Source organism: Ochlerotatus camptorhynchus, unplaced genomic scaffold (genome assembly GCF_037179485.1).
Source record: "Ochlerotatus camptorhynchus isolate MF236.1 unplaced genomic scaffold, CSIRO-AGI_Acam_v1.1 ptg000107l, whole genome shotgun sequence".
In the NCBI taxonomy this organism is placed as follows: domain Eukaryota; kingdom Metazoa; phylum Arthropoda; class Insecta; order Diptera; family Culicidae; genus Ochlerotatus; species Ochlerotatus camptorhynchus.
Window position 1 is genome coordinate 2,211,107 of NW_027040597.1, and position 24,809 is coordinate 2,235,915.

The following is a 24,809-nucleotide window of genomic DNA, read 5'->3' on the forward strand; positions in this document are numbered from 1 at the left end:
CAAATCTTATTCGACTGAAACGACACCTTAACGCAAAAGACCAACAAGTGTTCTACTTTGACCTTGATGACCTGGATTGGTCTCAATACGCCAAGGGTTGCGTCGACGGAGTTTCCCAATTGCTACAGCAACGACTTAAATCCACCAAAATGAAGTTGTGATATCTACTATCAAAACAATTTCAATGCTTGGAGATTATTCTTTGCACAATCGAACCCCTGCAGAACCCTGTGCACACGTTTCACGTTTAAAATTGATAAGTTACATAAAATCCACCGCTCCTCAGGCAGCCTTCCTGCTCTGCCTTCGCTGATAGCACCGCGCTAGGGCCGCCTTGATCCCCGGTAGAAAATTTCGAAAATAGTCCTCCCAGTCCAGCTGATCGATATCAAACGGCAGCAAGGCTCGCTCCTCGTCGCTCATCCGATTCAGCACCCGGCGCATGTTGTCGTTCTCGACGGTCCATCCGTGCATTGCAAAGTAGCGAGCCGCGTCCTCCAGAGCAAACACCCGGTTCAGCGTGAGGAGATTTCTGCAAAAAGGATTCAAAGTTGTATGATTTTCTTCAAATTTTATCAGAGATTTAGGTCTTACTGTCGCTTCTTTCCGACCACAACTAACAACAGATCGGCGGCGACGGCTTGCAGGACGAACCACCAGACGAACATCTGTCGAAGGAAGCGGGAGCTAGTCACAACTATGGCGAATCGTCTGAAATGATGAGGAGAAAGAAGTAGGCCGTTAGCGGTTATGAGCATTTTGTTTCAACAATTATCAACACAACAATTCCAAAAATTATCAACATTAACACAAGTATAAATAGACATGAAATATATGTACATAACTATTGCTCTTTTTGGCATTTTTAGAATTATTTAAACAACTTCAAGCATTTGGGTAAGGTTATTTTGGTAATCATATCCTTTTTTGGTGAGTTTATTTAGACATTTTCAGGTCCATTTGAAATAAGGCATTTTTTCAGTTTCAAATCTCATTTTATAAAAGCTGGCTAAAAGTAAATTGATACGCCCCTCGAGCGCCGCTAGCATGCCTCTAGTGTTGGGAATCGAAAATCTTTGACAGTGGTTTGTTTTCACTTCTATAGATAACAAGTACAAGTTTGATCAAAGTAGTCGATCGCGCTCAGAAATAACGTCAAATGGAACTCGAAAGAAGAAAAAATATTGTACACAAACGCCTGGAAAATCCGGAGTGGTCCGGTTCCAAGCTGGCTAAAGTGCTGAAGATGCCGAAAACAACAGTTTGTCGAGTGCTCAAAACCTACAAGGAAACTTTGAGTGTGGAAAGGAATCAGCGGAGCTACGAAAAAACTGGAACCAGGAATCGTCAGCTGCGCAGCAAGATGTTAAGGTGCGTTAAAGCCAACCCCGGTCTTTCGATCCGAGATGTGGCCAGAACGCCAACTTTCAAACGGTATGGAACATCTTTGCCATGGAAGGATACAAGTCATACAAAGTAAACATCCGAACTGGCACATGAAGCAGGCGCCGGTGGTGTAGTGGTAGGCGTGACTGCTTTCTAACTCCCCAATGAGTCTGGGTTCAATCCCAGCCGAGATCAGTGGGATTTTTCTGTGGCATAAAAATCTCTGGTCACGTCTTCCTTCGGAAGGGAAGTAAAGCCGTTGGTCCCGGCCCATGTGTGTTTGAATGGGTGCGATATCCTACGCAAGTGTGGAAGCTGCCTTCCTGCACATTCGATTGCCGTCAATGGATGGCAATCGATGTCCGTCGGTGATTGGCACTAGATTGCGGAACAGAGACCGACGTTAAATAAAGGAAATAAGAAGAAGAAGAAGAATTCCGTGGCCAAAAAGCGTGCAAGGCTCCTGGACGACCGTGTTTTGACGAAACACAACGGCACTTCGATCGATGACGAAACATACGTCAAACTCGACTTTAAGCAGCTTCCTGGTCAAAAGTTTTACATCGCGACTGGACGTGAGGATGTGACGGGAAGATTCAAGTTCTTGTTTGCCGACTAGTTCGCGAAGAAGGCCATGATTTAGCAAGCGATTTGCAGTTGCGGCCTGAAAACGGAACCATTCGTCAGATCCTCGACGATGACATCCCAAGTTTACATCGAAGAATGTCTGAAAAAGCGTGTATTTCCGTTCATAGGAGCAAAGTCATCTTTTGGCCCGATTTGGTCAGCTGCCCCTACTCCAAGGTAGTTCTGGAGTGGTATGCTGCCTTCAAGATTGATTTTGTCCCCAAGGTAATGAATCTTTCGGAATTTCGACCAATCGAAAAATACTGGGCAATTTCAAAGCAGCGACTTCAAAGAAGCAGTCAAGGGCAGTCAAGGACATTCAGTAAATGCGGGCAAAATGGAAGAAATGCGCTGATTCCGTGTCCTTTTCCACTGAGCGGGCACTGATGAGCTCCATCAAGAGGAAGGTTCGAGATTTCGTTCGAACTGGAGAAATATAACTATCTAATGCTGTAAATTTGAAGTTTTAATAAAATTACTGGAAAGCAACCATTAATGGAGTTTTTAAACTTATTTAATCAAGAATTACAGGTCATTTTGTGCGTACCAATTTTCTTTTCGTCTGCCTTTACATTCAAAGTGTTTTTATGTTACTTCATACGTGAAGTTTACGATTTTCAGAGTTGGTTGGAAATGCTATCTAACATGAAGCTTTAGTGTGATAACTTATTAGCTAGAGAAAGGTCTGAAGAGGGTAGGTTGACAGGTTTGCTAGAGTACGGCAGTATGAAAATTGGATAGAAGTTAAACATGAGCGAAGGGTCATTAATGTGACAGTCATTGGCGTAAATAATGGTGGTACCAAGGGGGCCATGCCCCCTCCAGAATTATCCAGCCCCTCCCCCCAGAAATTGTTTAACTCACCGGTATTTTGTAAAGCTTGTCAAGTTCGATGTTAATATTTAACAGTCATCAATCAAATTGGATCACAACCAACGATTTTTTTTAAAGCTCATGTTAAATACTTTTCTTATGTTCTGGACTTGAAAAAACAAATTTGAGAAATTATATTATATCGATATTTAATCGATAACAAAATAAGACGTCTTCAGGCTCTAGAAATTGGCAATGAGCCCCGGGATTTGTCTTTAACTTCTGGGAACTTCGTAAAACGTAGAGGACGTCTAAGAAGTTCAGGATACATCGTAGAAATTGAGGAAACGTAGTATAAATTCTGAGAACTTCATAGATGTTTAGATAAATTGGAAAAGTTCTGAAAACTGCGTAGAAGTGGAAAATTTATTTAAGTTTGAGGAGCTTCGAAAAAGTTAAGGAAGCATTATTTTACTTCAGGGAAGCTCATTATTGACCGGAAACCTCTATATAATTTAGGGCATTTTTTTGAAGACTCATGGAATTGGAATAGTTGTGAAAATTACGTACAGATTCAAGAAATTTCGTTCTTGGGACTTCGCTGAAAATCAAAGAGAAACGTAGAAGTGCAGCACACTTTGTACAAGTTTTGCGAATTTCGTAGCATTTTGAAAAGCTGCATAAAACTTCATATAAGAGTAAGGAATTTTGAAAAAGTTTAAGGAATTTTGTAGAAGATCTTAAAATAGTTCAATAAACTTCTAAGAACTTTATTGTAGTTTGTCAGAGATCGTACTTAAAAAAAGTTCCATAAACTTCTTGGAGGTTTTGGGTACTTGGTTAAATTTCAAGGAACCTCTCAAATGTTCAAGAATATTTTTAGATGATAATTGACTTTCCAGAAATGCAAAGATGTTCAGACTTCGTAGAATTAAGAGAGTTGAAAAAAATATGAAATTTGGAATAAGTTCAGGGAACTTAGTAAAAGTCGAGAAAATTTAGTAAAGCTTAAGGGAGTTTTGTAGACTTTCAGGAATCGTTGCATAAGTTTCTGGATATTTTTCCAGGCATCCTTCCTGGTAAGCAGGAAATATTCAAAAGATCTCCATAAAGACGAAGATTTAAGTAAAGTTATCTGCTATATCCTAAGACTTTAGGTTGATCAAGTTCTGAGGATCTCCAACTGTTTGAAGATTTCAATATTCTTTCAAGGCTGAAGGTTGTTCAGGAAGTATTCAAAAGTTTTTCACCTAATTGAATATGCTGAAATCTTGAATGATGAATCAAGATTTTATGAAAACGTTTGTACATTATATATAGGGAAGACCCGTGCCTTGGCGCACTCCAGCAACTAAATTCCGGGTATATTTTTGAGATGGAAATTTCTACAAATACCCAATTTGTATAAACAATTTTTTTTTCCATGCAACTTATGCCCGGCATTCAGCTGCAGGATAGCTTGAATGGCTTAGCACATAAAAAAAATCCGTGCAACGTGGGGTAACGTCACTAGAACTATTCCACAACCACAGTTCTTTTTTGGCTGTAGATTTGAAGACATACTTCAAGTCTCCTCATCCATTAATGTATGAGTTAGGTAAAGAAGTGTCCGCTTGAATAGTACTGTCGCATTAATGGCCCTTCGCTCATTTTCCACTTCTATTCAATTTTCATACTGCCGTACTCTAGCGGAACTATCAACCTACTCTCTTCAGACCTTTCTCTAGGTAATAAAATATCACACTAAAGCTTCATGTTAGATAGCATTTCCAACCAACTCTGTATTTTTGATTAAATAAATTAAAAACACTGAACAAGCTCTTACCCGCATGAAGTACGTGTAAATAATAAATTGGTAACGAATGGGTTTAACCAAAACTAGCTCCATTTAAAATAAAAAAAAGCTAGCTCCATTTAAAATAAAAAAATATATTCAATTAGTATCTAGTTACAAACAGGGACAAAATTATTCAAGCTCATGCCTTTCGATCATAATTAAAGTTAAATCTTGTTTTTATATATAACTCCAAATGGTAGTTAGTCCAATGCATCGAATGAAAAATTGTTCCGGTTAAACGCTTTTTTAACATTCTTTCTCTTCAAATATCAGAATTGTGACATTCGAAATCCGGTATCTTAAAAACTTGATGAAATTAAATTTTCATTTTCTTAAAGTTCAATATGCCAAAATTTAATAGACCTGGACGCTATTAACAAACGATCATTGCTGGATCAAAATTAGTAAGCTTTTTAGCTCGCCCAATCGAGGAAATAAATATAATAAAATGTATTGTTTCACCATAAAAATAATAGTAAGCCTCAATATCATATTTTTGGTTACCGAAAAAATTGGCCCAAGAAACAAGTTGTTTTGATGCAATTTGATTGAAAGGCATCTTCGCGAGTTTAGCTAAATAAAAATAAATGCCACAGGCCACCCTTAGGCCCCCTCCAGATACATTTTCTAGCTACGCCAATGGTGACAGTCCTAGCCAAAAGCACACTTCTTTACCTAACTCATACATGAATGTATGAGGAGACTTGAAGTATTCCTTGAAATCTACAGGTAGTGATGAAACGTCACTAGAACTATTCCAAGTCAAACGTGCACCTTTTTGCCTGCTGCTGAGCTGCTAGTGGAACAAAAGCAGCACAGACAAACAGACGTACCTTTTCATTCTGGATCATCGTTTGCGCATTTAACGATTGGTTTGAATGTTATCGTTTCTGGGAACTACTCGCCGCAGCGCTGGCATCGGATCACTATGACGTTTCTATATATTCGGTTTTTCTTGCATGCAACATTGTTTGCGAATCAGCGAGCAAGTTTGTTTTTCGCGAGAAGCTAGCGAGATGTCGTTACTGCAGTCCTATGTTTGGCGGTACTATTTGTTGAAGATAATTTTATTCAAAGAGTTACGTCTGTTTGTCTGGGAAAGCAGCCAACGTCATCATGAGCGAATAACCCTATCTGCAAAGATTGGACTGTTTTAACAGTTATGCGAGATGCGGTACGAAGACGGTGAAGGCATCGAGCAGCATTTGTATGAGACAGACCGATTTATTAGAGAAACTCTCGAAAGCTGGCACGAATCTTGACCGTGAGCTGGAAGTGATGATGGTACTAGCATACCGAAGTCGTTCCGTAGCCTCACAACTGCATTGGACTGTCGCAACGAATCTAAAGTTACTCTGGAGCTCGTCATGCTGAAAGTAATTGATGAAGTACCAAGGGGTGGTCACTCTACTCAACACACTTGCTTTGCACCAACTTTTTTCTCAGTATACCTCAGTGTGCCGCAGCTGGCATGGCAGTGCCGAGAAGTAATTGAACTGACTTTTGTTGGCTTGTGAATAATGAATTGTTTGGCAACCCGGTATTTTGACAACTCTTGATTTTGTTTTATTTTTCGAAACCTGAGAACTCAATTGGCGACGACGATTTTGGGCGTCCGGAGTCGGAAAGCGACAGCGGTTAAGTCACGACTGTCGGATCTTCGAAATCGAAAGGTGCTAAGCGCAAAGCCATTCCAAGTGAAGAACAGACGAAGAACACCAACGGAAGATCAAAGCCATGAAGCAGCTGTACAAACCGCCGGCGGTGGAGGAAATCAATTGGTTGAAGGAACCGCAATATTTCTACCATTCGAATCTGTTCCGCCTGCAGGTGAAAGAGGTGCTAAGTGAGGTGAAGGGGAAATTCAAGGTGTTAAATTATATTGAGCGTTGGTTGGGCGATTTCCGGAAGTTTCTGAGGACGGTAAAAGATGCGGACAATGAACGATCTCTGAACGATGTGGATTATGAAGGGGTTGATTTTACGCTGGCATTTCCCGACGGCTCGCATGTTATCGCCAAGGAAAGCTTCAAATTCGTTCAGCAACGGATCGTGCACCATGTTGGATCCAGTCGTCTGGGAACATCTTATGGCAAGCCACTGAAAGTGGATTTACTGCTGGAGATTCCGGACAAGTGTTTCCGGAAGGAAGATTACCTCAACTTAATTACCTTAACTCACATGTAAAGGGCACATTTCCTGTGCCATTTGGCGGTCGGAAACATTGGACAAACAGACAAAGTACTGTTTGGCCAGTGGGATGCGCTTCATTCCGCTAAAAGGGGACATTCGATGAAAAATTTGCCAATCGCGTTGTTTTTGTGTCGGCACCTTCCTCTTCTTCGTCGAAGTCTCCTTCCTTCGAGATCAGTAGCGTGCCCATGCCTGTGGAGAGGAAGGTATTTTTGCTACTGAATTCCGCCAACGTTACAACGCGTAAGCTGAAAGTCCTGCAGGCAATCGCAACCCACGGATTCCTTACGAACAACATCCACCACATAATCCACCAGTTCGGCACCCTTGGTGTAGTGTCGTTTGGATCAGTTGTTACCAGCACCGGACTGTCCGAAAACGAAGTTATTTGATCGGAACAGCTCTGCGAATGGTCCCGCTTGAACCGCACTTTCCCCCGATCACGTGAGCCTGAGTAACGACTTTAATAACGGAGCTGGACCCGGTAATGTTGAGATTGATTGAGTGGTGTTGCTATGCAAACGATTGCCTTGATTTTTTCATGTACCTACTTCTTCGGACAGGCAATAGAATGTGTGCTGACTGTACGATTGTGGAGAATCAGTGGCGGAACTTGATGGAGATTCACGGTTGTGGTTTGTAAAAATTGGATTGTATTGTGGCAACATCAATAACAAATGTTGACACATGCACACTGTGCAGACGCAGAAAAAGTTCAGTGTTGCCAGTAACTTTACAATCTTAAAAAATGTAACCATGGGTGCCAAATAGCGCCAATGAATGCGCTCGGGTGTGCCCAAGTTTGTTTTTGGCACACTGTGTAGAGTGACCAATCCCTTGTGAAGTACTCAAGTGCGGACGTGAAGGTTCATCAGGACGTGATGAAGCTGGAAAACCGGATACAGAAGAAGAAAAACAGTGCTATTGTGTGCCACAACACAACTGCCACAAGAAAAAGAAGCATTGCAACGTCAAAGTAAACACGGATGTTCATGAGGATTCAAGGCATCACAGGTATGCGCAGGCCAAAGTGACAAAATCGGATGCTGGAACATTTGTGTTTTCAGTTACCAATTCCGTAAGAGAATGGATTGCGGACTCGCGAACCGAAAGTTTTTCATGGAGATGGGACAACGAAAGGCAGAAATGCCCAGGGAAGTGGTAGTTTTTTTTTCCTTGAATTGTTTACCGTCGATCTTATTTTCCGTGCTGAGCACCAATGCTACCGACGCCAGGGAGGCAACTCCCACACCTAGACCCATCAACTCATGAACCGAGGACCAACGGCTTTACTTCCCTTCCGTTTTATTACCTTAATAGATGCTTAGAGATCTTTGGGGAAGAACAGATAACTTTAAAGCAGTTACATTAATTTCAAGAAGTTGCAGGAAATTGCAAGATGTCCCGAGGAACTATGGAAAATTGCATGATCTTCAGGAAAGTTTCATAAATTCTGGGATGATCGCTGGGACATTAGGCAAGTTTCAAAAACTTCAGCGAAGTCCAGATAAGTTCAAGAAAGTTCAGAGATTTTGAAGGATGAAGAGAGGAAAGTTCAGATATTTAGTGTAGTTATAAGAACTTCAGGGAAGCTCCTTTTTTAAGTCTATTCCATCAGACTGGTTCAAAGAATCAGTTCCTAGAAATTCAGGGCAGTTCCATGAATTTCAATAAAATTGCTAGAACTTCAGTGACAATCTTGGAAATTAAAATATTTTGATTAAGAATTTCAGGAAACTTGACCTTAGAGAAACCCTGATAATTTCAAGGAAGTCCAAAGAACTCCAAACAAATTCCAGAAAAATTCCGGGAGCGTACGAGAAAATTCATAAATATTAGGAAAATTGCGGCAACTGAAGAGAAGTTGCGAGGACATCTAGTGAATTTTTCAAACTTCAAAAAAATCCAAAGAAGTTTGGAGATTTTAATCGGAATTCCGTTAGCATACTTCAAGGAAGATCAAGGAACTTCAGGAAAAGTATATTCACCTCAGGAAAATTGTGGAAACTTTTCACAAATTCTGTGGGATTAAGGGAAGTCTTGGGAATGTCTGTAAGCTCAGATAGTTACTGGGAAGCCCAGAGAACTTTAGGGAAATTTAAAGAAATTTAGGAAGAGAGTATCGGAAAGTTGATAAAAATTCTAAAAAGCTTCAAAATCTTAGGTATTTATAAGTTATTTTCTCCTGCTCGGGAATCTACATCTAAGAAAAAAAAATCCAGTGTATGAAATTTGAATTGAAATGGTAAAACGAATTCCGGACGAAAATACATTTTTTAATTACTCGCGTCCCGTTTAAATACGCCTAAAGGCAAAACAAGTGTGTGACGGGGTGACTAGACTTTTTTGTTTGTTTAGCTATTAATCACCGCGACGTGCTTGACATACCATCATGTACGTAAAAATGCAAATTGACCGTCTACTAGAAATTGAGTTTTTTTGCGGCAACGTTCTGCTTTAAAGGCATATTGAGAGATGCATGCATACTATGTATTTATCTGTTTAGGGACTGTCCAGAAGGTACGGCGACAACTTAGGAATGCCTACGGTTTATATCAAATCGGCTGTGTAGTCCCTGGTGGTCTAAAACCACTCAGAAAATAACAATGTTGTTTATGGACAGCACCTTATTCCATTCGACTGGAGAGTCGTGAAGTGAACCTAACAAACATGTCAACCTCGCTGTTTGCGTAGAGAGTTTACCCGTGTACTTAATCAAAGCAAATTGACTGAGTAAGTACACACAATCAACAGTGTTGGGTGAATTATGTGACGGTATCAGTTGTATTTGTATTTGACTTATCACGTGTGTCTAGAAAAAGATCAGATAAGATTTTAATATGTTGATTTTATTTGCAATAATTGCCGTGATGCCTCTTTGGAAAGGTATTGGTGTCCAAAATTGAATGATGGACACTGAAATCGACTTTGGTCACATCACGAAATTACTGCCAATCACGAAATGCAAGGTTCTTTAACAAGTTTTGTATAATAGATAAGTGAATGTGACCATCGAAAGATCTTTTAAACAATTTCATAAACTTAATGTTGGCTAGTTCTGTGCAGTTGATTTACACTATAAACTCACAAAAGAGCTCGAAAAATCTCAGTCGTTAACACATTGTGTCATTTCAGCCAGTTTTTAGACTGACGTTAGACTAATGTGAGGATGAATTTTAGACTAATGATCTAACACGTTCGACTAATATTGAGCTCATATTACACGAACATTCCCTGCAAGGAAAGCGTAGGTTACTCTAAATTTCTCCATACGAATGAGTAAAAGTGACTCAATCTCGAAGTTATTTTCGTTTCAGTGCAAAAGCTGAGCAATTCGCACAACTTTGATCCAAACATCAGCCTCATTCGTACAATCGCTATCAGAACCAGAGATGCCATATTTGAAAACATTTCTTCATTTTGATGACATTTGAATATTTGCGAAGTTATTTTGTTTTTGAAGACACATTGAAGACATTTCATGTTTTGTGAAGACTTTTGAAGGCATGAAGATATTTGAAAATTATTGTTTTGGTACACACAATTGAAGTTATTTCTTAAAAGGTAACATTTCGACTGCAAATTTCAAATACAAGTATACCTCGAGGTAACGTAACTGTCACTTTTGAGTTTCATCGTCGGTTTCTCGCAAACAACAATTCAATCACACAACTCTTAATATTTAAAAAAACTACAAGAGACAGCCCTATAGGGTTGTGCGCAATGGTGACGTAGGACTACGTGGTCTTATATAATAAATGTTATTTGTTAACTGCAGCAGGAGCTTGTGTTTTGAGTAGGAATAGGAATTTTAGCGGGGTACTCTCTGTTTATACTCTTTAGTATGACGTGCTTGATATAGATGGCCCACAGCCACTCTCGAAGAGCTATTGATTCCGATCAATGGTGGTGCGGCTTCTTCCTCCTTTCGTTGTGTACTGGAGGCAGCCTTTCGTTGTGTACTGGAGAACATCACCTATCGGGACGCGTTGATTGAACAAACACCGTTTGGTGAGACTGGATGGAATTCAACTTTGAAATCTGTGTTAGGGAAATCTCTTTTCACAGGCAATCTGTGATAATTTTAATTATCAAAGCAATAGTTGCAATGATAATAGAAAAATGATAAAGTCTTCAATTTAACAGATGCGTAGAAATATATATGATCGATTGGTGATAAAATTATTGAAATTGGTCCAGGGGCAGCTGAGTTATTAACGTTCAAAATCTTTCAGAATTTCGTTACATGATCCATTTTTGCTTTTCACAAAGTGTACCCGGATATAGAAATCACAGACGTAGTCCTACGTCAAAAAACTTGTTTTTATCGAAACTATCTTAAAACCCTACACAGGATTTTTTAATTTCTTTAGAGTTCTCTTAGAATTTCCTCAAAATCCATCTTTGTACTTTCTCTAGTATTATCTTTCGATTAACTTCATTACAATCTAGGAATTCTCTACAAACTCTTGGAATTTTCCATTGAAACCTTGTCAAATTTCAAAGCGTTGTATAAGTAATATCCCAAAACCTAAAAGTTTGAAAAGTCCATTAATGGTTGCTTTACAGTACCTCTATTAAAACTTCAAAGTTACAGCATTAGGTGGTTAGATTTCTGCAGTTCAAACGAAATATCGAACCTTCCTTTTGGTGGAGCCCATCAGCGCTCGCAAAGTGAAATTGGACACGGAATCAGCGCATTTTTTTCCATTTTGTCCGCATTTGCTGGATTTCCTTGACTGCCCCGTCGTTTCGTCGAAGTCGCTTCGTTGAAATCGCCCAGTATTTTTCGATTGGTCGAAATTGCCCGAATAATTCGGATGATTCATTAGCTTGAGGACAAAATCGATCTTGTTGGCAGCATACCACTCCAGAACCACCTGCAGCTGGGTGCTGGGTGTATCGTCTACAACCGTGCATCGAGCCAAAAAACGAGCCGGACTATCGACTTACAAGAAGGTAGTGACTCCAAATCGCGATGATAAACAAAATACGACGGCCAAAGCGCGATCCCGGAGGCTGTACACGACGATGCTGACGAAGTTTGACTGCGTGGTAATGGACGACGAAACCTACGTCAAAGCCGACTACAAGCAGCTTCCGGGACAGGAGTTTTATACGGCAAAAGGAAGGGGAAAGGTAGCAGATGTTTTCAAGTACATGAAACTGTCAAAGTTCGCAAAGAAATATCTGGTTTGGCAAGCCATCTGTACCTGTGGCTTGAAAAGCAACATTTTCATAGCTTCCGGGACTGTCAACCAAGAAATTTACGTGAAAGAGTGTTTGAATAAACGTCTGCTGCATTTCCTGAAGAAACACGGTTGTTCCGTACTGTTTTGGCCGGATTTGGCATCTTGCCATTACGGTAAAAAGGCCATGGAGTGGTACGCCGCCAACAACGTGCAGGTGGTTCCCAAGGACAAGAACCCTCCCAACACGCCAGAGCTCCGCCCAATTGAGAAATACTGGGCTATTGTCAAGCGGAACCTAAAGAAGACCAAAAAAACTGCTAAGGGCGAGCAGCAGTTCAAGGCAAACTGGCTTTCTGCGGCGAAGAAGGTGGACAAGGTGGCTGTACAAAATCTGATGGCAGGGGTCAAGCGTAAGGCCTGGCAATTCGGATTTGGAAAAGCGGAAGCTTAACTGAATATTTTTCCTGAATTTTATACTAATTGAACTTGAAAAAGAAATTTAATTTGATTTTTTAAATAAACGATTTCACCGATTTACACGCGTTTTCACTTGACCAAATTTTGACCGTATCACCCTTTATTGGTTTGTTTACAATCTTTTGCTGCCAGCTGCTCTAACAATTTCAGTCAAAAGAATTGTCAAAAACTGTTTTGAAACGGTTTTACAAAGCTCCAATCTTCTCTAGTGAGAGCGAGTATTGTCGGCAACCAGTTTTTCTTCGGCAACCGTTCCATTTGAACTGCATGTAAATCTGCTGTTCTATTATCGGCAACTCGAAATCAGCTACAATTTGTAGTGCGTGTGTTTCATTTCAAGAAAACCCTGCTAGATTGCTTTTTCTCAGTGGTAAAAATATATTTAGTCAAATTGAAACTGAAAGCATAAAGAATCGTTTGCATGCATTCAGCGAAGTGTTTTCGTAAGAAAATCCAGTGAAAATAGTGTTTCAATTTGGGTTGCCGAAAATAGTCTGTCATGCCGAAGCCGTCATTTCCCCTAAATAAGAAATGTGTCCAAAACAATGGGTAAGTCACTCAACACATTGTGCCGAAAATAAATTCAGCACAGCTTGGGGACATCTATCGGCTCACGTTCGGCATACCTTCAGCACACATTAGGCACAATCTCGTAGGTATTGTATTGTTGTATGACGGAGAACTAGCCTACGGCTAAAAATCTCCTAATTAAAGAAAAAAAATGTATTGTTGTAAATAAAATGGGAGCACTGCTGGACAACTGTCATTGAAGTTGTTCACAACATTACGTACTGTTTGACTGTATTTTCAAAAATATCTTCTAATTGAATATACCAGAGGAACTCAGACCAGCAGTTCACTTATAGATCTAAATACGAAATGTAGGTTCTAGAGTGGGCCCAAGAGAAAGAGGCAGTTAATCGGACCCCATTAGTCTTCTTAATTTAAATAATGCTGCAACTCACATAAAACAAACTACAGAAGACTATTCATCATCCTCTATAGACGGTCTCTAACAACATTCCCCACCGGTTCCAGCTCTAACCGGCCGCTGATCGACCGTTGCTTTTAAAATCACGAAAGGCAATAGGTTTCTGGTCTGCCTTTGAGGGCATTATAAAACCCTAAAACACAGGACTTTTATTATCCTATGAACAAAAAACACCTAAACTTTGTAAACCGCCACTTCCCGCGTCATCCTCATACCGAATTATCATTGCGCTTTCAAACCAAAACATTCAAGGTGTCAGAAATACTGGGTTGCTAGGATGGGTATTTTACAAACAATCGCAGCTTGCTCTACACACTTAAAAATGTTCGCCGAGATTCCAACAGCCGAGTAATTCAGTAAAATGTTCGCCGAGATTCCAACAGCCGAGAGACTCAGCTAACAAACAGATATTTGGCAGATATCGAGGCAATTGACTGTTGGAGGTTTTACCGAGATAGATTAAGTGTGTATGACCGGCACAATCGGCAAACTTGCGGCACACTGACAAAAAAGATGACCCAAGATTGGTGTACGGAGTGACCTACCTTTTGGTCGAAGACAATATTCAACGATTTTCTGAAAGTTTTGAAAGGGAGAGAGGGGAGACATCGGTTCAATAAAATGCTAATAACTTTTCAGGATCAACTCGGCACGTCTTTCGGTCTTAGACAGAGTAGTTGTGAATATAATTTCCTATTAGTTTATTAAAGTCAGTGATGTTTAGGACGTTTGAAACGCCACTCAGCAACAAAACTTTGAAAATGATTTATTTTTATACATTTAAAACTTCAACCTAGACTTCAACTCATAAAAATAGCTTCAACTGGGTAAATGTTGACCGATTTTGTTCAAATTTTGAACAAAGCCTCAGGATTGCATAGAGAACAAAGAACATGATTTAATTTCCATAAGGGCGTCTGAAGTAACACATTTGGCACATATTTCTTTGTTTACACTTATCTGCTTCTTGCTTCTCTATCCATTCCAAGCCACAGAATTGTCCAAAACTGTTTGAAAACGATTTAACAACTCTCCAAACTTCTCACGTGAGTTTGACTATTGTCGTCAGCAGCCTTTTCATTTTAACTGCATGTTAACCCTCTATTATCGGCAAATCGAAATCACCCGCATTTGGTAGGGCATTTATTTAATTTAAAGAAAAATATGGCAAACGGGATTGCTCAGTCGTAAAACTGAAATCAGACTGAAGCTGAAAGACTATGCAATCGTTTGAATACATTCATCTTAGTGTTTTGATGGGGAAATACAGTGAAATTAACGTTTAAATTTGTGTTGCCGACAACAGTCAATGGGTGCCGAAGCCGACATTTACCCTATAAAATCAAATTTATTTCAAAAAAAACCTCAAGAAATTTCAGTAAAATCACCAATCAAAAGGTATATATTTCAACCGAACTGACTGTTTGCTTTCCAAAACCGTTTAAAAATCAAAAATTGATTGAGAAATTATTGAGTGACTCTTGAAAGTATGGGCTCACTAACCCATAATTGGGCTTTTAACAATAACATTCAATTTTGGGGGGTGATCAAACAATTTCAAATGTAATTTCATGGTGTACACATGGTCTGTCTGTCTGTCTGTCTGTCTGTCTGTCTGTCTGTCTGTCTGTCTGTCTGTCTGTCTGTCTGTCTGTCTGTCTGTCTGTCTGTCTGTCTGTCTGTCTGTCTGTCTGTCTGTCTGTCTGTCTGTCTGTCTGTCTGTCTGTCTGTCTGTCTGTCTGTCTGTCTGTCTGTCTGTCTGTCTGTCTGTCTGTCTGTCTGTCTGTCTGTCTGTCTGTCTGTCTGTCTGTCTGTCTGTCTGTCTGTCTGTCTGTCTGTCTGTCTGTCTGTCTGTCTGTCTGTCTGTCTGTCTGTCTGTCTGTCTGTCTGTCTGTCTGTCTGTCTGTCTGTCTGTCTGTCTGTCTGTCTGTCTGTCTGTCTGTCTGTCTGTCTGTCTGTCTGTCTGTCTGTCTGTCTGTCTGTCTGTCTGTCTGTCTGTCTGTCTGTCTGTCTGTCTGTCTGTCTGTCTGTCTGTCTGTCTGTCTGTCTGTCTGTCTGTCTGTCTGTCTGTCTGTCTGTCTGTCTGTCTGTCTGTCTGTCTGTCTGTCTGTCTGTCTGTCTGTCTGTCTGTCTGTCTGTCTGTCTGTCTGTCTGTCTGTCTGTCTGTCTGTCTGTCTGTCTGTCTGTCTGTCTGTCTGTCTGTCTGTCTGTCTGTCTGTCTGTCTGTCTGTCTGTCTGTCTGTCTGTCTGTCTGTCTGTCTGTCTGTCTGTCTGTCTGTCTGTCTGTCTGTCTGTCTGTCTGTCTGTCTGTCTGTCTGTCTGTCTGTCTGTCTGTCTGTCTGTCTGTCTGTCTGTCTGTCTGTCTGTCTGTCTGTCTGTCTGTCTGTCTGTCTGTCTGTCTGTCTGTCTGTCTGTCTGTCTGTCTGTCTGTCTGTCTGTCTGTCTGTCTGTCTGTCTGTCTGTCTGTCTGTCTGTCTGTCTGTCTGTCTGTCTGTCTGTCTGTCTGTCTGTCTGTCTGTCTGTCTGTCTGTCTGTCTGTCTGTCTGTCTGTCTGTCTGTCTGTCTGTCTGTCTGTCTGTCTGTCTGTCTGTCTGTCTGTCTGTCTGTCTGTCTGTCTGTCTGTCTGTCTGTCTGTCTGTCTGTCTGTCTGTCTGTCTGTCTGTCTGTCTGTCTGTCTGTCTGTCTGTCTGTCTGTCTGTCTGTCTGTCTGTCTGTCTGTCTGTCTGTCTGTCTGTCTGTCTGTCTGTCTGTCTGTCTGTCTGTCTGTCTGTCTGTCTGTCTGTCTGTCTGTCTGTCTGTCTGTCTGTCTGTCTGTCTGTCTGTCTGTCTGTCTGTCTGTCTGTCTGTCTGTCTGTCTGTCTGTCTGTCTGTCTGTCTGTCTGTCTGTCTGTCTGTCTGTCTGTCTGTCTGTCTGTCTGTCTGTCTGTCTGTCTGTCTGTCTGTCTGTCTGTCTGTCTGTCTGTCTGTCTGTCTGTCTGTCTGTCTGTCTGTCTGTCTGTCTGTCTGTCTGTCTGTCTGTCTGTCTGTCTGTCTGTCTGTCTGTCTGTCTGTCTGTCTGTCTGTCTGTCTGTCTGTCTGTCTGTCTGTCTGTCTGTCTGTCTGTCTGTCTGTCTGTCTGTCTGTCTGTCTGTCTGTCTGTCTGTCTGTCTGTCTGTCTGTCTGTCTGTCTGTCTGTCTGTCTGTCTGTCTGTCTGTCTGTCTGTCTGTCTGTCTGTCTGTCTGTCTGTCTGTCTGTCTGTCTGTCTGTCTGTCTGTCTGTCTGTCTGTCTGTCTGTCTGTCTGTCTGTCTGTCTGTCTGTCTGTCTGTCTGTCTGTCTGTCTGTCTGTCTGTCTGTCTGTCTGTCTGTCTGTCTGTCTGTCTGTCTGTCTGTCTGTCTGTCTGTCTGTCTGTCTGTCTGTCTGTCTGTCTGTCTGTCTGTCTGTCTGTCTGTCTGTCTGTCTGTCTGTCTGTCTGTCTGTCTGTCTGTCTGTCTGTCTGTCTGTCTGTCTGTCTGTCTGTCTGTCTGTCTGTCTGTCTGTCTGTCTGTCTGTCTGTCTGTCTGTCTGTCTGTCTGTCTGTCTGTCTGTCTGTCTGTCTGTCTGTCTGTCTGTCTGTCTGTCTGTCTGTCTGTCTGTCTGTCTGTCTGTCTGTCTGTCTGTCTGTCTGTCTGTCTGTCTGTCTGTCTGTCTGTCTGTCTGTCTGTCCATAAAGTACGTAGACAGTATCTGAGGGAACTCTAACACTGCGTAGGTAATCGTAAATGCAAAAAATAGTTCCCCGTAAGCTGTTTACGTAGTTTATGGATAGCACCTTAGGCAAGATTCAGGATCTTGTGAAATTTTCAAAATGGTTGGTTAAAAAGTGACGGTGAAGACATTTGAACATATTTGTCAATCGTACTGAAGACATTCTAAAAACATTTGTTATCCCTGGAGCTCACGCACTAACACACTCACATAAACAAGCGAAGCAGCAACTGCTTGAAAACGAGCACAGATGAGTGTCATGATTGTCGGGAATGACCAGACCAGTGCAGTGTGTTTTGTTTTCTTGATTTTTTTTTTCGCCTTGACCCGACCGAATCGACCCGTCGACCCATGAACCGAGGACCAAGCGGCGCCGACAGGGATTGAGCCCAGGCCTTTTGGGGTGAGAGGCAATCACGCTTACACATATTCACCAGTCAAGTTTCGCTATTTCTTAATTTTTTCGCATTTACCTTTCTTGATATAGGGGAATTTACGTATTCTCGTCAATCTAAGCAGCGTCCGAACTTCTATTAGCGATTCATCAGCGTCACACAAATACATGACAGGTTTGTTTGTTGACATTTATCTGCTGCTTGCTGTTCTACCAATTAGAATCGGCAGAATTGATCAAAACGGGTTGAACATGTTTTTACAACGCTCCAAACTTCTCAGGTGAGTGTGACTATTGTCGGCAGTCTCTTTTTCTTCAGCACCCTTTCCATTTGAACTGCGTGTTAACCAGCTGTTCTATTATCGGCAACTCGAAATCAGCCGTATTTTGTAGTGTGTATATTTAATTTAAAGAAACATATGGCATAACAGGATTGCACAGTCGTAAAAATGTAATCAGATTGAAGCTGAAAAGGTAAGGAATCGGCTTAATACATTCAGCGAAGAGTTTTGATGGGAAAATACAGTGAAATTAACGTTTCAATTACGGTTGCCGAAAATAGTCAATGGGTGCGGAAGCCATAATTTACCCTACTGTAAAACTGATCGTAACAACAAATGACTTTGGTCATCGTCTTAGAAACAACGTATTATTATTTTTCAACATGTGAACATGTAAAAGCAAAGTTAGATCGATATAAGTTATATTTTTTTTTAATTCTTCCACGACCTCTAAACCTACGTCAATCTTTACAAATTTTTGCATAGGTTTATATTTTGGGGCAATGATACGAACTGGAGGGTGACCTATCAGAAATTCATGACTATTTTCAAAATGAAGCAGATTGACTAGTACTGTCACATTAATGGCCTTTCACTCATTTTCAACTTCTATTCAATTTTGTCACACCGCCGTACTCTAGCAAAACTCTCAACCTACCTTCTTTAGAACTGTCTCTAACTAATAGGTAAACTATAACACTAAAGCTTCATGATCATGATTTCGCTTGCCGATGGCAATGGAAGATCGATCAGGTCCACAGCTTGCTCCGGTTACATGGTTACTCCGGTGAGCAGGTTCTGGGTGCCCCGGGGGATGTGATCGATTGGGACCATGACCGGAACCATATGAATGGATCAATGAAAATACGGAGGCTGAAACAGAACCGTACTGTGAACTACCACAGTATATTACATCGTACAGATGCAGCAGCGCCAATAGCAAATTGCGGTTGGTTCAAAGCTCCATCATCTAAAATGGTCGATTCAACTCACTCTTATTAGTAGTGTCATTCAGCCCTAAGAGAAGAGTAGACAATACGGGGGCGAAAACGAACCACTTTTCTGTCAAACGCGAACCAGCGTGTAATTGGCCGATTTGAAGTGCGTAAGATAGAAATAGAGATAGATATAGATAGAGATATATATAGATAGAGATAGATATGGATAGAGATAGATATAGATAGAGATAGATATAGATAGAGATAGATATAGATAGATATAGATAGAGATAGATATTTTTATTTTATTTTATATATATCACCGTCTTCGACTAGTCGTACAGACTGAACTATTTTCTTATAAACTAAAGATTGCTTCTAATCCTATTTCTAAAAACATTTTTGGTCAAATTAAAATCAAATTCGTCACAAACAACATTGAACGAGCGAAGGCACGAATCGAACGGGTTGTTGTATCCGTAGTTTGTTCTGTGGTATGGAACTGCTAATAAAGGTGAGTTCCGAAACCGTCGGGGAGGAATGTTTAGTAGAATCTGTGCGAGAAGTTCAGGACAATCAATAAATCCTCCGATGACATCAAAAATAAATAATCGCTGCATCGTAACTCGTCTGGTAGATAGTGGCTCCAATCCTATGAGCTTACATCGGTCAGAATAGGGAGGAAGATTAGACGGATCGTTCCAGGGAAGCTGTCTCAATGCAAAACGTACGAACCTTTTCTGTACCCGTTCAATGGTAAGAACATGAACTACATAGTAAGGGGCCCAAACTGGAGCAGCGTACTCCAGAATGCTACGAACCAACGAACAGTAGAGAGTTTTTAACGCGTAAATGTCGGTGAACTCGGACGCATGGCGACGGATGAATCCCAGCACAGAAAAAGCTTTGGCAGTCATAATTCCCACGTGTTCGTTGAACCTTAGTTTCGTATCGATGGTAACACCGAGGTCGCAGATGGACGAAACTCGTTCTAATTCCGCCGTTTCCATCCTGTATTGATGCAGAATGGGGCTATTGCAGCGACTGAAGGAAATAATTTTGCATTTCTTGTTGTTAACTCGCATGCCGTTATCGCTACACCATATCATCATAGTGTTGATATCCTCTTGCAGAGCAAAGCAGTCCAAGAGAGAAGCTATGACACGATAGAATTTAAGGTCATCAGCGAATGAGAGCTTGAACGAGGAAAGCCGCAAACACAGATCATTGATGAAAATGTTGACGTATAGTTAGAGATAGATATAGATAGCGGTATAGATAGAGACTAAAGAGTAAGAAGCGAGTTGTCTCCACTTAGATTCAGCCTAAGAACTAATAGTTGTAGTAGTAGTGCCATTCTTCCTAAATAAAAGAACGATTAATTTTGTCTTTCTTTCGCTCTTACTGAGGGAAGAGAAAGAGTTACAAACAAACAAATCGTATAGAATTCAAAAATATGGCTTATACGCGCAAAAAGGGAGGCCATATACGTGTTAATTTTCATTTCATTCTAAACGAGTTGATTAAACATCATATACGAGTTAATCTGTAATTACGAATTCAGTTTGAAACGTCTAACAATGTAATCCAATTTAATTTGTGATACAGTACGATGAAAAAAAAATGATTCATCGCATATAAGGAGGAAATTTGCATTATATTCGATGTAACTTAAACATAATGAGATGTATGACATTCTTATATGCGATGTTGACTTAAACTGTAGCAATTAACGATACTGTCTGTACATTGTTGTATGACTTCTAATTGTGTGGGCATTCATATTATTGCTTTTCGTTTGAAAAGACCAAATAAATAAGGGCCGAATCGTCGAGCAATGAAAAATTAAACCGTTTGAGTCCCAATAAAACTGAGAAAGACTGTAAAATTTCCAGTCATATAAGCAATCAAGGTATTTACTATTTAGGCGAAAATTTAAATACCACTAATCTAACTGAAAAATGATGTCCAGTTGATCAAAAGCAAATTTTTTACCTTTAATTTGGCGTTAAAATAATTGACACAGCTTAATTACAGCCGAAGATATATTAGTATTTTAGTAAACAAACTTTTTTTGAGTGATTTTTTTTTTCGCTGTATCTAGAAAACTATCCTACTGAGATTTTTTCTAGCTACATTTTTGGATTAAACACAAGATTTTACATGGGAAATGACCACCAGCGTAGAAAGTGCAAATATACTGTAAACTAGTGTAATCATATCTTTCTTTATTAAAGAGATTTTCAGCCTTCAGCTGGTTCATCTCTGCATGAAAATGGAAAAAACTTCCAAGAAAAGATTAAATAACTACAGGTAGTTAAAAAGTAACGTTTTTGTTTGGTCACTGGATGAAAGTATTTCCTGATTCCCAGAAATTACCAGGATGAGCCATCCGTTTTTTCCATTCGGCGAGGAAATGGAAGCACTAGTCGAAAGAATATCACACATAAGAAACGTTCACAGATGCATAATTTGTTGAGCTTTGACGGCTCTAAAAATGTAATATATTCAAAAATATAAAAGTCTCTCACTGTAGCGTGGGCAAGCAAAATTATTTTGATTATTAAAAAAATATATAAAACTCTTTATTCTGATGAACCTTATCGGTATCAAGTTTGAAAACCGGAATCGATATATCTGGCAACACTGGGCCAGCTAGAAGCAAGGATTGAAGAGAAATCTACAATTTTTCAAAAATCTCCATACTGCCATGCTTGGCATACGCAGTTGTACACACCAACTGCTCATTTGGTAATAACTTTTCACTCAGATGTAGAAATTTATTTTTCTTTAAAGTAATTGATCGATTAGACTCATAGTTTACTATATATATGCGAAGATTAGGTAAAGCTTAACATTTGAATCAACACTAATCAATTTAACACTTAAATTCCGAGATGTGTAGTGAGCATTTCTCACCTCATTTTTACAACGCAAAAACAAATACAGTTTACTACTAGCATTAAAATATACTTCTTTTTACATATCTATAACAAGTTTACACTCTATTCTATCTACTGCTTCAAAAAGAACTATGTTCCGTCAACTGTGTGCAAAGTTATTAGCAAATGAGCAGTTCGTGACCAAAACTGTGTATGCCAAGCATACCGCAACTGTCGGATTTGATGGTGGAAAATATTACTCAATTCATGTTCCTAAGTCACATTGCCAGATTCCCATCGTCGACTTTCTCTTATTAACAAATTATTAACGAAAAAGAAAGTCGATGAAGAGCATCTTATAAAGCAGAAAGCATGGATTGTAGATTAGAAGTCCTGTAACATAGTGTGTGCCCTGGTATGTATTTATAATACATTATAAACGGTGTAATTTGTACCGTAAGAAACTGCCATCAATCACCCCGGTACTTACCCAAACAACCGCCCCAGCCGCGTGTCGCATCCCTGAGAGATCCATTTGCCAAAATCACCCCACCGGATGTTATTGGCATCGGTTGCATAGTTGTACACTGGTACTCGTTTATCCGTGGCTACATTATCAGTCCTCGCATTTTCAGCCCCAACGGCCAACATTGCCGCCACACAGTAATCCACCGGTACCGTGTGGCTGGGGATTTTTCGTTCCGCCATGCAACAGTAGAACTTTCCCTGTATCATCGGGAGGCACATCCCGGATATTCCGTTGAAGTTGTCCACCCAGCCGGGAATCGGTTCCTGGTAGGCCGACGTGACCACCGGAGGTCGGAAAATGGAAATCGGCAGGTGGGCGTACTGTTGCTGGATCATGGCTTCAGCGCACTTTTTGCTGAAGGTATAACTATTGGGCATCGTTCCCAGAATCATCGGTGTCAGCTGTTCTTTTTCGCTTTCCTTCAGATGGCTCAGGATACTCAGTAGGTTGCTGTAGCCACCGAACGGAATGTCGTCGAAGACTTGCTCCTCTATCCTAGATCGATCACAATTCGAGTAGAACGTGGACACATGTACGATCGACCGGACGCGCAGCATCTGACACACAATGTCGAACAACTTCCGGGAACAAACTACGTTGGTATCCAGAGCGGACTCGATGTTCTCGTTAAATTTAACCGAAGCCATCACGTTGAAAACGACGGTAACTTCCGACAATAGCAGCTCCCGATCGTGCGCACTAATAATTTGATCGTTTTGAAAATTCGTATCAATGACGTTCACTTTTGAAAACACACTTGCTGGATTCGAATGATTGCTTCTGATCACGTTGAAAATTGGTTCCTGGAAGATTTCCTTCAGGCGATCTTTGGCCTTCACATTCCTTTTTTCACGAAGCAGCAGATAGATCTTCTTCACTTCGAAACACCGCAGTATCTTTTCAATCAACACTTTCCCTATGAACCCGGTTCCTCCCGTGATCAAAACCACCGAATCCTTGTAGAAATTCATCGCACTCAAATCGTCTCTGGAACTCCTTACTATCGAATCACCCATTTTCACTTGCTTGTCTAATAAATAGCTTCACATTAAACTACTACTCCTTTCTCATTGAACGATCGCGTCCGTCCGGATCGAGTTCTTGAGCCCAACTAAGACCCGCGTCTCCGTTGACGGAGTTCTTGAACGAAAAAGAATCCTTAGCAACCTGGCCGCACATGCTCGCTCACATAGACAGAATACTTGCCTCGCGTATCGAATGCGGGCGGCGTGTATCCAAAGAAGGTAGAAAATACACATACAAAAAACTACTAAATCCAGTGATCCACTCAAGAGGATCACGTCCAGGGAAAAAACTACCGTCGTTGCTGGAGCCACTATGCCACTAAAGACGGCCATTTCTCAAGTGGGGGTTGAAAATACGAGTGGTGTGCCACCGCGCATTGAGGAATAACGACGACAGACAAGACGGTCACAACAATGATCTGCGAGAAGATGATCGAATGAAAATAAATGAATTGGTCGCATGATTGCGTGACAGATTGGGCCCGATGTATTAAGGAGGGAAGAAAAAAACCCGAGACGGAATCATAAGGTGGAACCACGATGATGCAGTGCTGGCATATCATGCAGAACATTATACTCACTGTCACTGTATATCATGATCAGCTTGGCTCATTGTTGCCGGGAATATCGCTCAAGTTCAGGTTGATCCAAGCCTGCTTATTACCCGTTTTGCAATATATGGATGTTACACGGAAAATATAAATTTTGGAAGTCCTGTATTAGCCATATATCAGCCTCGTGATCTGATGCTCAGGACAAGGTAGAGATCCTAGATAATCTGAAATACATGGAAAAGGATCGCAAATGATGAACATTTTTCTTCTTCTTCCTGGCTTTGGCGCTTTTACGCGGGCTTTAACCTGCTCTCAACATAGTGCTCTTGAAGCACTTCCACAATTATTAAATGAGAGCTCGCTATGCCAACCAATATACAAGTATGGCAATGGCAAGCACAGGAAATTCGAGAAGATTTCCCACCCGAAAAATGTTCACCGGGAATTGAATCCACCGCCTATGGATTATACCATCCCATAAATATTATAAATCTGCTTCGACATGTTTCACTACTGAGCAGTTGCAGTTCCATTCTGTGCTGTCATGGTAAATTTAGAGCTGGTTTTTCATGTGTGCGCCCGAGCATCTCAAATCCATTTGCTCTCTTCAAAGAGCTGGAAATTTACACATATGGTCTCCCTTTTCAATCATACATGAAGAAAGAACAGAGTCAGTACAAATGCAATTTTTACAATATGCACTACTCAAGTTAGGTTGGACTGTACTTATTTTACCATCTTATAAAGCTCGATGTATGCTCATCAACAGCCAAACATTAAAAGAGCGTAGTGAATTTGCAATGGTTTCATTCATAAGCGACATCGTTTCGCTGAGAATTGATTCGATGCAACTCTTATCAAAATTAAACTTTTACATACCATCACGGCATTTGTAGCGGCGCCGGTGGTGTATTGGTAAGCGTGATTACCTCTCACCCCGGCAGGCCTGGGTTCAATCCCAGTA

General features: G+C 40.7%; 3 protein-coding genes across 3 annotated transcripts in view; 1 reads left to right on the forward strand and 2 right to left on the reverse strand.

The window, feature by feature from the left end:
• e(y)2 (enhancer of yellow 2) overlaps positions 1 to 24,809 on the reverse strand; it is a 278,423-nt gene that overhangs the window by 65,831 nt on the left and 187,783 nt on the right. The window lies entirely within an intron of this gene.
• The window catches only part of LOC135699366 (uncharacterized), an 82,601-nt gene that overhangs the window by 1,448 nt on the left and 56,344 nt on the right, over positions 1 to 24,809 (forward strand). Inside the window, exons 4-5 of the mRNA XM_065219608.1 lie at positions 627 to 733; positions 6,367 to 6,846. Coding sequence (XP_065075680.1) covers positions 627 to 733; positions 6,367 to 6,846 — 587 coding nt within the window. The remainder of the gene's footprint in view (positions 1 to 626; positions 734 to 6,366; positions 6,847 to 24,809) is intronic.
• On the reverse strand, positions 244 to 23,407 carry LOC135699386 (fatty acyl-CoA reductase wat-like). The gene is made up of 3 exons (XM_065219631.1): positions 22,228 to 23,407; positions 595 to 711; positions 244 to 532 (listed from the first exon to the last, which is right to left on the reverse strand). Exons 1-3 carry the CDS (start codon positions 23,280 to 23,282, stop codon positions 283 to 285), a joined length of 1,422 nt encoding a protein of 473 aa, XP_065075703.1. The 5' UTR covers positions 23,283 to 23,407; the 3' UTR covers positions 244 to 282.

Bases quoted from the DNA above. Each gene is read 5' to 3' on its own strand.
- LOC135699386 (XM_065219631.1), bottom strand. From the start codon at position 23,282: ATGGGTGATTCGATAGTAAGGAGTTCCAGAGACGATTTGAGTGCGATG. The intron at 712-22,227 runs GTAAGTACCGGG...TCATCATTTCAG, and splicing joins CGGCTGGGGCGGTTGTTTGG to ACGATTCGCCATAGTTGTGA. The intron at 533-594 runs GTAAGACCTAAA...TCCTTTTTGCAG, and splicing joins GTGGTCGGAAAGAAGCGACA to AAATCTCCTCACGCTGAACC.